This window comes from Alosa alosa, chromosome 5 (assembly GCF_017589495.1).
Source record: "Alosa alosa isolate M-15738 ecotype Scorff River chromosome 5, AALO_Geno_1.1, whole genome shotgun sequence".
NCBI classification, from domain to species: Eukaryota; Metazoa; Chordata; class Actinopteri; order Clupeiformes; family Clupeidae; genus Alosa; species Alosa alosa.
In genome coordinates, this window is record NC_063193.1 from 12,969,388 (window position 1) to 12,983,393 (window position 14,006).

Consider the following 14,006-nt stretch of genomic DNA (forward strand, 5'->3'; position numbering starts at 1 on the left):
GCTGTTTCTTCTGATGTGGTTTGACATGTGTTGAGGGAAAAGTTTGTGAAGTATTCCACCGAGATTAATGGGTAGGGAGATGGGCACAGAACGTAATATGATTAAATTAAAGTTACTTTTCTCGCGAACCGTTTACCACAACAACCAGCGGCAACATTGTTTAAAAGCTAAGAAAAAGCTCTTTCGTGTGATGTGATAGGCTACATGTGATATCTGCGTGACTAGTAGGCTACTTCGGGAGTAGTTCAACAAAGAATGGGTGAATTTGGACGCACTTTCTTTCTTGCCGTGCACTGTCACTTCCTCAACTGCGTAAAAGGCTAAATTAATTTGCGCTGTGAATGCTAAGCTTAATTTGACAGGCCATAAGCTAAATAGTCGGATGCAAAGCAGAATATCGAAAGAAAGGGGCACCAAGGCCACAGTGGCCTGTGAACCTCCGATTTTCAAAGGAGCATCACAGCAGCATTCCCATGACAAACTATCAAAACAAGAATATACAAACACTAACACTACAGTTAAAGGTCTTTATTTAAACCAGCAACAAGAATCTATATTATATCTAGTATAACCTTTATGGAAATATGATAGCCCTCTAGGCCTACTGAAGTAACCTATGAAACAACAAGTGCTATGCACAAAGTGTGGAATAGTATGGTAACGCTGCTGCTCCGATATTTATACTATCCAACCAGCAAATCAGCAGCCTTAAAATTCAGCTGGGGCGAATTAGAAAAGTGTGATTGGCAGATTCAATAGCCCCTCCCAGCCCTATTCTAGATCCGGCCATGATATATATATATATATATATATATATTATATAGATTATAGATATATTATTTCTTTATATCTGATAATCATGAATTTACAATATAAAGAGAGTTATCATTTGACATAAACAATTGCCATGACAACACTGTCATGCCAATGCTTTTCTCTGAACACGTGGCTTTCATTTCAAGGGTCTTATCAATTCACTTGTTATATATTTGGAACATTAATCTCTAACAATTGGATATATGCTCTGATGAACCTTTGGCTTCAATGTTGTATGCTGTTGAACATAAAAAGGTATGTGAATGACTTAATCATACAGTCTTTTTTTATTGTTTCTTGGTGGCTTTCTTCTTGTGTGTTATGTGATGCGAGGTTAGATGTGTGCTCCTCTTGAAACTCTTCCCACATATAGTACACGGATATGGCCTTTCCCCTGTATGGATCCTCTGGTGTTTCTTGAGATCAGACATTTGACTAAAGCTTTTTCCACACTGATAGCACACGTGCGGTTTTTCTCCAGTATGTGTGATCTGGTGAAGGGCGAGTTCTGCCTTTGTCCTGAAACTATTCTCACACATAGTACACTTATGAGGTTTTTCCCCAGAATGGATCATCTGGTGTCTCTTGAGACTGAACATGAGATTAAAGGTCTTTCCACACTCGGAACAGTGATGGGGCTTTTCTCCAGTATGTGTAATCTGATGGACTGCGAGATCTGAGCTACTCCTAAAATCCATTCCACATGTAGTGCAATGATGGGGCTTTTCCCCTGTGTGAATCATTTGATGTCTCCTGAGATTACCTATGTGACTGAAGGTCCTTCCACACTCTGAGCACCGATGGAGCTTTTCTCCTGTGTGTATTTGTTGATGATTTGCAAGTGCGGAAGAACCAGCAAAGGTTTTAAAACAGTGGGAACATTCATTCTGTTTCTCTCCGGTGTCCGATCGGTGATTTAATTTCTGGCTTGAGATCGTCCTGCACCGGGAGCTTCTGAGACATCTCTGTTTGTTTAATTTTTCCTTAGCACTCCCTCTTCTGTTAGATTGGTTCCTTAGAACGTCTCCTATAATATTGGAAAATAATTTTTAAACAGCATCCTTTTCCTTGTTATATTTACAACATTGAACATGTCACAGACTGCAGATAGTATCCTATGATTAAAATACTCCTATTCTCTCTATATGGTCTCACATTTTATTGAGTGCATCACAATTTAAAGCCATTTATAAAATGAATGTGCTGTAAATATAAATAACAAATTGAAATGATTTTTCCCTAAAGATCGAGTGCCCACAGCCAAAACGGGTGAATAAAGGTAAATAAATGATATTTCATATTATGTTTGATTACCATAAGAGTGGTTCATAATATCCCATCAGCCTGAGAGTGGTAGGGCAAATGTGTTTTGATTCATGAGTTTTTGAAGCCCCACCATTATCACCTGTAAGCTTGAATAGCCTTCTCTCAGCAATTTTATGGCTAATGGCAGAAACAATTCAGCAACTTACTTGAAGGAGAAGAGTCATCATAACCATATTCTCTTAAGTCAGTTTCTTCCTCCTGTTTAATTTTCATTGGTGAATATGTTTTTCTTTGCAGGTCAAGGATGATGTTGTGTCTGTCTCAGTCTTGTAGTCATGTTCCAGCCCAGGCTTTTCTCCCACTTTCCCACTTGCAAACAGATAGTCTTGTGGCAAATAATCACATTCTTCTTTTTTTATCTCCTTCACGGTCACAGGCAGTTGGGCTGATTCCGTAAATCTGGACATTTCAGACTTTAGTTCTGTTTTGTAAAAGACATCCAGTCAAACATTCCTTCAATGCAAAGGGTAATATTACATGTACAAACAATATATGGTTTACCATGTGTCAAGGAAAAATGTCCCTTTTCCTAAGTGTCATAGAATTTACCTCAACATATAGACACAAGAACCACAACACGTAGTATTGGTTTGCTCACAGACTCTCGGCGCCACGAGGAGAGAGTGTATGAAACCCCTCACCATCAGTCTCTGAACCTGCAGCCCAAAAGCAGTTTCTTTTATTGTACAGATACACACAAAAAAACAGGATGCCAGACATCTATCTCCTTCAGCGCGACTTCCTCAAAACCTACGCACAGACACACTCAGAGGCGGGGGGCCTTTTCCTGTGTGTCCCAACTCGAACTCTGTATCCTTGAAACTCAGTATAATATTTTTTCTTACAGAGATGATTTATATATCTGTTTACACAGATGTTTTATACAATGATAATAATAATTCCTTTACACTAAGAAACAAGAACCACGACAACATGTAATCTTTTCAATCAGCAAACTCTGATCAGAGGAGTGTGTTCACAGAGCAGGGATTCCCCCTTTCTCCAAAACAGTCTCTGCCTCCGAACCAGAACAAGCTCTTTTTATTACAGTAGCTCAGAATAGCAAGGATCAGATAGACAGACAGACAGGTGAGTGTGTGTGTGTGTGTGTGTGTAAGAGACAGAAAGAGAAAGAGAGACACTAGCAGTGACAGTTGGCTGTTTAGCTGGCAGTTATAGAATTTAGAATATCGAATAACTTGAAGCACATAGTGCTCTGTTCTTCATGGTTGGTGATATTAGTGACCTTCTAGCCTTCTACATTTGAGCAAGCACATTTTCATAGTTCATGGTGGCACAGTCTAGTTAGGTTATATTCTGAGGTGTGTCTTTCTGTTAGTCAGGTGATGGCACACATATTCTAAAAGAAACAGATTTTGGGCTATGTATCCAGGCAGATATGTGTGGACTGGTGAATGACCCATCACTACAGACCAGGGATGGATTACTGCACAGGCCTGCCGGTCAGGGGGCCCTGAAGCCCAAGCCCAAGAGACTATCAAATCACATTACAAAAACGAAGTTCACCCAAGGGTAGGCTACTTACAATTTCAACAGCAAAAAAGCCAAGTCGGATTCCGTTTTGCAGTCTTCTTAGAAACTACAATCTGACTACATTTTCGAGTATTTCCGCCGAGTTACATCCGGATGTGTTCGGACCGTGACCAGAAAGTTGCATATTCGTTTTTTCCGCAGAGAAGCACTAGGGGGAGGCGAAGCACCCACCAAACGACCCAAACAGTGTTATAGAACCATCACAACGACTCTCAACCTGCATAATTTGCTAAAATTGTTGCATAGGGCCTCTTTAACACTTGTGGATGAGGTCAGTGGAAGATCACTATATGTAGCCTGTGATGTGGATAGGATATCCCTCATATGTTTAGAACCTAAAACCTTGACTTGCAAGAAAATTATTCGTCATTTGTCAAATTATTCTTGAAAAGCAGGAAATTATTCGTCATCCATGTCTTTATATCTCTTATACATGTGTCAAGTTTGGCTAACGGAGTTCAGTGGCGGTTCTAGGATTTTTCTTGGCCACATCATACACTGAGGGGCCAAGAACCGGTCAACATCCATACACAGAAAATCCCTTGTTCAGTAAGGCAGAGGCACGTAGTCTACGTGATATGCAGGACTATACGCAGTATACCCAAACGCTTTTTGGGCACTCATCAGGCATCCTATTCGGCAGAAATGTGCGTGCGCAAGGCTTCACGACACCAATCTTGCTCCAGCGGCAAGTTCACAACACATGATTGGCACGATGTCTTCACATCACACCACATGATTGGCTCAATGTATTCACATGTCGAAGTTTTGCCGAGGAAGGGGTGGGATATGTGTAGACAACGGCCATATTGGCGTTACAAACTAGCCCCATGCATTTCTATGGAGGATTTTTTGAGTGCTGTGTCTCCTCATTAGAAAGTCTCTGGTATACCCATCACCATCTCCGTATACCCACTTAAAACAGACAAGGATAGGTATTAATATTTAGAGTTGATCACAGTATACCCACTACAGCTAACTAGACTACATCACAGCAGTAAGGTGCATACATTTCACCAGTCTTACCTTGTTCAAATACTTGAATGCTAAATGCTAAAAAACAAAAAAGCCAATACAATTCTTAACAATTTTCCCATTTATTTATAATGTGCATTGAAAACACAATATAAAACTAAAATATAATAGACACTTCAGTGGAAATACATTGATATTTTAAACAGAAATCATACATCATCATACACACATTTTTCGTTCAATTAAACAAGTTTTACTTTAACTCTTTCCCCTTTTGTTGATAAGAGAAACAACTACATCATATTTACACAATTTTTTCAACAACTATTTTTACAATGGTTTGATTTGGAATGGTCTTTGAAGCCACCGTCTTGCTTCCAGTTAGAAAAGTCTGATTCTGATTTGAAGACTGACGATGGGTCATTTGAAAGCGAAAAAAATTACGGAAGGGGTAGCAAAACACTAAAGATGGAATATTCCTACCATTTGAAGTCTTTGTATCAGAAGTCATTGAGTGGCCTCTTCCTATTTCCGTGCTGCATCTTGCGGAATACCAGTTTAGGAGAGGTTGTACAGAACCATCTGCTCTAGAATGGGAAATGTCTGGAGAGAAGAAAACGAAACAAGTTTGAGTAACTTAATTGTTATTAACTTTCATAACCCACTGTCAACCTGGCATTTCTAAAATGAATGACAAAATATGCTCACTGTAGTGGCAATAGGAAATAGCATCATACCATTAGGAGCAGCTATGCTTGGTGACTGGTGGTTCTGAAGACTGTGGGTTGAAGTCACCAGCTCCTGCACCATCCCAGTCTGTACGTGAAACACAAATGTGTGTCACAAGATCCATGCTTGTATTCAGCATGTCGTCTGGCAACTGTAAAACCAGTTAGTGTTTTTTTTTAAATCATATAAAGCTTGAGTGAATAGAGTAGAAAATTTTACCAATTTATCTCAATGAAACTCTCCTTGTCCTAACACTTTGAGACAGAATTCATGCGAAGCCCATGAATCAAATAAACTCATAATAGTGGTTAATAACTTTGCAATGATAGCTCACATTATCTACAAAAACGTAGCGTTAGCTATTAGGCATGTATTCTCATGTTCATGTTAGCAGCTGCCAAACTTTTTTCCTCAAGCAAAAAAAAAAACGAAGCGTTATTTACATTTGGTAAAGGCGACTAAGCGCATGAAATATTATTAATTTCGGACCCCAAACAAACAGGATGTCCATTTCTCTGCATTTCATTTAACACCATTTCAAACACTTCATACATTACCTTACATAAAATCTATCAGCATGCTAACAATGAATAACAATCAAACCTCAACTCAAGTAACCTAACGTTAAGTTATGTTAACAGTTCACTGACTAAGTCAGTTAACAGTTCACTGCAAGCTTGCTGCTGCTTCGTAATTTAATTGAAAAACATATTGGGACAGCAACAAATAAACGTCCCTTTCACATAATGATGATAACCAACATAGAGATTTGTGACTCACCAAGAAACTCCTGTGGAGGATGAATTCTAGCTGATACTTTCGTTAGCCAAATGTATCGGTTCTTCACGTTAGCTGATACTTCCGTTAGCCAAATGTATTCTTTCTTCACATTAGCAGAGACACATTAGCCAAATGTATTCTTTCCTTTACAGTTCACTGTGTGCTTTAGCTTTCAGGCTTCATAGGTGCATTACTGCCACCAGTTGTTTGGGAATGGAATTGCATCTCTGATCGTCGTACTCAACAAGTTTGACACCTATTGATGATTGACGGTACAGGGGCCAATGAGATTTCAGATGGGGCCCGGGCCCCTGTGGCCCCGCCCCTAGAACCGCCCCTGACGGGGTTAATTCATCAGGTTTTATGGAGAGGTATAGTTGTGTATCATCTGAGGTCCAGAAGGACCAGTATTGATACAAGGCTAGGTTTTTTGAGGGAGGGCTTAATAACAGATGTCTTAAACGACTGCGGTACATGCCCTGATAGCATTGAATTATTTATAATCAAGAGCAAAACATTATCCAGGAAGAGGAGAGCAGTCTTAAGAAGGTGTGTAGGAATAGGGTCTAGTAGACTAGTTGCAGATTTTGATGAGGAAATTGTGGAGGTGAGATCTAATATGTTGTGTATATGTAAATGAATTAAATGTTGTTCGAGGTCTCATCTGTGATTCTGTTATGTTTTTGCTATATTTCAGCAATGGAGTATGTGTATTTGGTGAAACTGATGGTTATTGATCTTATCTCTAATTGTTTGACATACAATCATAATACTAACATATAGGGCTGCGACAACGCGTCGACGTAATCGATGACGTCGACGCAAAAAATATGTCGACGCAAAATATGGGCGTCGATTCGTCAAGCATAACGTGTGCTGCTAAATATTTTTAATTTTACACCTTCAGCGTTTTCCATACGTTGACTAATCTGTGGCTGGGCACCACGAAATTAAAACCGGCCACCACACATTGATGTTCTATGTTGTAGGCCTACTATTTAAATTACAGATAAGATAAAATAATTTCATTGATCTGCACTTTTTACTCACACAGCCTTTTCTCGCCCTGCCCGCTCTCTCTCGTAACGAGCCCGCTGCTCCTCCTCGCATGTGCATTTAACAAAATATTCACGACTGTTGAAGGATTGTTGTTGCCACATAGAAGCACTGCATAGAACACAGTGGGTTAAATTGCTATTAAATCCGGTTATCATCGTGACCATGCTGCGCAAATTTGTTCAAAACTGCTGCATTAAAGTTAAAGTAAACTCTGCTAAGGTCTTATCACAACATACATTATCTCAAAGCTAACGTTAGAATACTGTTTGGATGTCAAGTTTAGCATGCTTACTTGCAGCTGCTTGTAGCTATTCGTTACTCATGCAGGGGTCATTTTATTGACTCTGAATGTTTGCAAAATCCCGATGTAAATGGAAAAGTGTTTTCCAAGACTCAGAAGTGTTTGTCCAAAGGAGAAGTACGAACCGTTATTTGAACTAAATACGTTATGAATTGCATCCACACATCAGCCTTTTAACTGTGTTAATGTTAATTGCAAGGATTCCCACACGAACGTCTTAAAATGACAGGCACTCAATTAGACATACACTACTGAACTTTATTGAATGCTGCCTCTGACTAAGAATGCATTACTTTTTGCAATGTTAAGAAATTCATGTTTTTTCATTCAGATATGTAAATAAACATGTATAAGTTGCTATTAGTGAATTAATTGGGAGTTAATCGATAATCGAATCGAAATTGAATCGGACTGAAAAAATTAATCGTTAGAATAATCGATGCATCGAAAAAATTAATGTATGTAATGTATGTAAATCGCTAGATTAATCGTTTAAAAAATAATCGTTTATCCCAGCCCTACTAACATACAATTATACTGTTGAAAATAACTGTTTTGTGAACTTTATTCAACATAGCCAGTGATTTAGGCAACATTTATGGTGTTAATTACAGTGAAATATACAATTAAAAAAAAAATAGGGTTGAAACAGGTAAAAAGAAATGGAGACATAATTTTTCTCCATGTTCAATGACCTCTAAAGACAGTCCAACCACTCTCCAAAAATTAACATTTCAAACCCACAGAAACCATGTAGGCCCCCTGACTATCAGTTCCTCTTTATCTGTCATCAGTTTTACCACAGCTGGGGTGTCTTTCTGTCTCTTCACAAGGACATCCTGCATTTTCTGGAACACTCTACAGCTTGCTCAAACTGATATGTGTATAAATGTAAGCAATGATAACTTTATTAAACATTTCTATAACACCATGTAAACTGGAGAACATTTTAGTTTCAATTGTTGGTCACCCTGCTCCCTGTTCTTGTGACATGCTTTTCATTTATAATTTGTTCTGATGTCAGATGTCATGTTATCTTGTCCACACCCTTCACCTTTTTTTAGTTATTTTTTTTTTTTACCAATTCGCCTTGTTTGTTTAACCAGTCAGTCTTGTTCACCATCTCCAACAGTGTTCCCCTTGTAGGCCTACCTTAGTTTTTGTCTGCTTCACTTTATGTTCTCTGACTGTGCTCTAGACTGGAACTGCCAGCTCTCTCTGCGTTTTCCACCCTGGATTATGGTTGTGTTCATTTTGTGAAAGCAAAATCCTCTTTATTCCTCCAGTCCACCCTCTCAGAAACCTTGCTTTTTCTTAAGCAACAGTGTAGGTTGTTGTGGAGTGTCAGTCCATTTCCTCGTTTCATGTCGTTATTTGCAAGATGTAGGCCTAGCCTATCTGATAAAATTACATTGCATTTCGCATAACAGCATATTCGTCCGCAGCAAGAAAACGTTGAGACAACAGTCAAACCGAATTTAAACTCACCTTGAGTCATTGTAGAGTAGCCTACTTCTGTGCACAGTCAAGGTGAGACTTTCTGAGTTTACCGGAGTTTACTAGTACACCTCGCTGGCTGCAGCCTGCGGGAAGGCTTGACATCAAGCCCCGCCCACATCCAACTCTTTGCCTACGTCACTCCCTCTCTTTTAGTGTCTATGGTCACTCCCCATACGCTTTGGCTTTACTACCGACAGCGAATAGGCCTTTATCACGGCAGCCCACGGGCAGCTGAAGCAGGGCTGTTCACTTTCCTGTTGGCAGGAAAACCACAGGTGTTCCTAAAAACATTAACGAGGCCTCTGGTTGGAGGAACTGTGGCCGAATCTGACACTTAATTAGAAACACCTGTGCTCACACAGGAACAGGGCTGTTCACTTCCTACTTCGGCTGCCGTGATAAAGGCCTATTATATAGTATATTGTTTCATATTAGATGATAGAAACTGATGATTTAGGCTAAACACAAATGACATTTCATGCAACACAACAGTGATTTTTTCATGTAGGCCTAGGCTAGTTAGGCTACTGTAATTGGGTTCGCGTACTTTTTCGTTCATTTGATTTCCGGTTTTGAAACAATAGCCATGCATTCAAAAAATTGGTCATTTTAAACATTGATGACAATGTGTTCAAACGGAAAATGTGCCATATTTAATTTAATTTAGCCCTCAAAAGTAGAATGGTGTGTTGTTTCATTATGATAGACTATCAGTTTAACAGCAAGAATTCTCCATTACAACCAAATGTAGCCTACAAATGGGCGATTTTGCTTAACCAGAAGCATGCATTGTGTAGCTGCTAACGTTAACCGGTTAGATCAAGCTAGACATATCCCCATCTCAAATATAGGCTACTGCCCAGATAGCAAGCAGCTATCGGACCACCGGTAGATAGGCTACTTGTCCGACACCCGCGATGGTAACGTTAGGGCACCGGCAGTCCGCCGTATAAATGAATAAAGAAAAGGTTGTCAAAGCTGCGGCTCGTTAACCCAACGGACCGCGGTAGAACCGATGTGCAAAAACTCAGCGGTCCGCCGGCGAGAGCGAAACCAGTGGGCAGCCGCCAGCCTCTTGCCATCTAGCTGTTCCTATCTGACGAACGAGTACTGTGACAACGGCGTTCTTATGGAAACGTTGGTGCTGTTGCGAGTTGTTACACTGATTTGAATCCACAGTTTACGTGTTGAATTACACAATAAAACGTGTTTTGCCGTAAGTTGCTGGTTTGTAGAATGTAGCACTAGCAGCTCGCTCAGTCTCGTTGCGAGTCCTGGCTCTCTCTGCTGACCAGCTGCTGACTGCCTCCTCTCGCCGCCAGCAATTTTAAACTGCGTGACGTAATACACAAAAACATGGCTGACTTGGATGTGGGCTGGGCTTGATGTCAAGCCCCGCCTTCCCGCAGGCTGCAGCTATCGAGATGCTCCTCGGAGTTTACATTGAAAGCTTCGTCTCTTCTATCAAGTCTTACGGTACTGATCCACTTGCACGACACTTCATTTTGTCGTGTCGCATAGATGTCGCGCTGCCTCCCCACGTTCAGTCGTGTGTGGGCGTTTTGTTTAAAATGTCAGTTACCAGCTCATACTCTGTTCGTTTTAACGTATCTTAAGTGTTTTTCCACAAATGGACCACAATTTTAGGCATGTACTTAACAGTATACAACACATTAATAGCCTAAACAAACTATGCAAGCCATTTGGAAATCTTGTTTTATTTAAACTACTCAATGCAATCTCAAATCCTCACCAGAAACACCAACAGTCAATATATTCATCCAAATCCTAGTTTCGCTTTTGTTTTATGGACTACTAGGTGGTCGTGGAAGAGATCGTTAAAACATTATTTGTCTTGTAAGTGGAACCAAAGTTTCACAGGCACCGCTGTGGTAGAACAAAGGACCTACAACCTCGCCCTTTCATTGGAGAGTCGCCGCGCTCAACGGATTCATTTTGCATAAAGATGGGGCCAGCTTTTTGATGCGCCGACATATTTTCAAATGCAGCTGCCTTTCCCGAATGCTTTGCGGGCGGCGTTAAAGTCGCTTTGACGCCACCCATAGGACTAGAGGGAATCACGACACGACAAAATGAAGTGTCGCGGCAAGTGGATCGGTACCGCTACGGCTCCTACACACAGCTGCGCGGCGCTATGTTGCTGGAGACGATCCCCGCATCACTTTACATGGGCTCACGCCATCCGTTGTCAACTGAATTTGGGTCCGGCGCCGCCGTTTCTCCCGCCGCCACGCTGGAGAAGTTCAGCTGTTGCTGCACCGACAGACGGCACCGCCAATCAAGCCAATCTACGGACGGCACCAACCAATCACATTACGGTTTTACTTCAAGTCATTTGCATAGCTACCATCGGGAACACCCACTGGAATGCGTTGACGGAACGCAGCTGTGTGTGGGAGCCGTTACTGACACGGAATCCGACACCAATCTTACTGCCACCTGTCTGCCACCTGAGTGGGTGGGGCAAACTTGGCTGGAAATCAATGGAAATAAATGGGAAAATAAATAAATAAGTAGCCTACTGTACTACATCAAGTGTCAAATCTGCAGTTTTCTGATAATCAAAATGGCAGCCTTGAAGGAATTATTTGCAGTTAATATGCAGGAAATGCAACATTTTGGACATGAAAGAAATGCATTGCACTATACCAGTGTTTTTCAAGTGTTTTTTTTTTTTGTGCCACGGCACACTTTTGACACTTAAAATGTCCCACGGCACACTAACAATACTGTATGAAGAAAAAATAAACATACCATAGCCTAAAATTTTAAATAATACACAGATATGGCCTTATTATGGTTTCTATGCAAGACCTGCTCAATAAAACAAGCGCCCTGTTTCATTTGTAAGTGACTATATGTAATTTAATTTAATTTAATTGTTGTTATGAACTGGATATGTGATGATTCTGTGAATACTGGATATGGATTGTACAATGCCTGCATACCACAAATAGTGCAATCATACAATCAATGAGAGCATGTGGTTACAAATTCTTTGATGCAACAGTTGCTTTTCTGGACCACTGAGTGACATTTGGGTAATTTTCTTCGGCACACCTGATAATCTCTCACGGCACACTAGTGTGCCCCGGCACAGTGGTTGAAAAACACTGCACTATACAGTAGGCCTAGTAAATATCTATTGCATGAGTGCAATATGTTGTAGGCTACACGAACACTGCACAGCAAAATGCAGCATTGTAGCCAGGCTACTCCAGAACAGCTGTTTTTTTTTGTAGGCTAAAGTTTCAGGTTTCATAACATGCCCACCAGATAGAGATATATAGATAGATAGATAGATAGATAGGCCTACATAGATAGATAGATACTTTCACTTTTCAATTCACTATCATCTGGCATTCCCCGTCGCCACCGCATAGAGGCGCTTCTCATGACAAGGATACAGGAATGGAGTAGTGATACGAATGTGTGCGTGCGTGTGTGTGTGTCTGCGCTCACTGCGGGCGTAGGGGGATTCAGACATAGCCTATCGGGCGAAAATAGCCAACTTTATTTGAAGTTCATCAGTGGTTTATTTAGACGTAATTATGGATACTTAGGCCAACTTACTTAGTACTACTCCGTGTTAAATTCAACAGGTTGGTTTATTAGGAACTTCTTTGGACACAGTGATAGGCTAGTCCTTGGAAAGGGCGGTGTGCGTGGAGAAGCCGTGTTAGCTGGAATCGGGTCTCCCATCGATGGACGACGGACATGTCTGCTGACATAAACGCTTGTAAGTTATCGTTGTAGGCTACAGTGACTGTAGAAGTTGATCCCCATGAAGTCTTTTGCATGGAAACTTCTGCAAAAGTAAAGCGATGAGGGATCGGTTGGCGGACTTGCGAGCGGTGAGTCCAGCTATTTCATTCCATGATAGGTGATAGGCTACATTGTTTCCTTTATTCCTGCGACAGTTCTTCTCAGCTCTGTATCAGTATACATAGTGTTACTGGACACAGGTCCAGCTTTCTGGAAAATTCACTTGGTAGGACGTGAAACTTCAGCAGTGTTAACTTCTTTAATCCTATATACTCTCAAGATCCCATGCTCTAAACATGGTGATATAAAGTGTGTGTGTGTGTGTGTATGTGTGTGTCCAAAACTATAAAGGACAATAGTGCATTCAATAAGTAACCCTTTGAATGACATGGTGCCTACAGGGCAGGGCACAGGAGGAGGAGGAGGTGGTGACACTGGAGAGAGATGGCTTCATGGAGGATTTCTTCCAGAAGGTACGCATGTCAGTTCACTGCAACAACTGAATACAGACAGCCTCATCACTCATGCAAAATAGTAGCAAGGCAAATGATATGCGTTTGTCTAGAACATTAGAAATAGAGATAGGCTGTGTATACATATGGATGTACTTCAGGGTGTACTTTAGGATGGGAAAGCCTATTGTTTCAACATTGAGAATCTGCAAACAGGACTCTTCTTGTGGAACAGATTCTAAATCATGCATTTTCGCTATACTTCATTGTGTGCTGGTTATTCAGACCAAATTCATTAGGAATATGCACTTGTTCATACAAAGGAAAACTATAACCTATGGTATATAATACACTGTGTTCCAAAACTATTATGCAAATTACGTTTTTCTCAGATTTTCCCTGAGTCAACCGTTAAAGTATAATTCAAATTTTATTGAACAAACCTCCCAATGATAACAGTATTTTTTTCAAAAATAAAAAACTCAAAATGCACTGTTCCAAATTATGCACAACAGAGTTTCAAGACATTTTATAGGTTGTAAAGAACTAAAAATGGTCAATTTTTGAATTTGCAGCATTAGGAGGTCATATAAATTATATCAAAAGTTATTCCAATCAAAAACATCTTAACAGCCCAAGTTACATGTTAAAGGCACACTATGCAGGTTTTTTAGCTTAATATGCAAGTGTTTTTGCTTAATTTACCTTCATTTAACAGCTTCAGAGTC

At 40.4% G+C, this 14,006-nt stretch overlaps 1 protein-coding gene and 1 long non-coding RNA gene across 3 annotated transcripts in view; one reads left to right on the plus strand and one right to left on the minus strand.

Annotated features, from left to right (window-relative positions):
- Positions 1 to 1,263: 1,263 nt before the first annotated feature.
- On the minus strand, positions 1,264 to 9,140 carry LOC125294897. The gene is made up of 4 exons (XR_007193581.1): positions 9,029 to 9,140; positions 2,692 to 2,798; positions 2,289 to 2,563; positions 1,264 to 1,843 (listed from the first exon to the last, which is right to left on the minus strand). It is a non-coding gene; the product is annotated as an uncharacterized LOC125294897 (long non-coding RNA).
- A 3,330-nt stretch (positions 9,141 to 12,470) lies between these two features.
- Positions 12,471 to 14,006, plus strand: part of stx2b (syntaxin 2b) — a 19,504-nt gene continuing 17,968 nt past the window's right edge. Inside the window, exons 1-2 of one of the 2 annotated variants that reach the window (XM_048244266.1) lie at positions 12,471 to 12,915; positions 13,228 to 13,299. In XM_048244266.1, coding sequence (XP_048100223.1) covers positions 12,886 to 12,915; positions 13,228 to 13,299 — 102 coding nt within the window. In that variant the 5' untranslated portion in view covers positions 12,471 to 12,885. The remainder of the gene's footprint in view (positions 12,916 to 13,227; positions 13,300 to 14,006) is intronic. The other variant, XM_048244265.1, reaches the window with a different exon arrangement.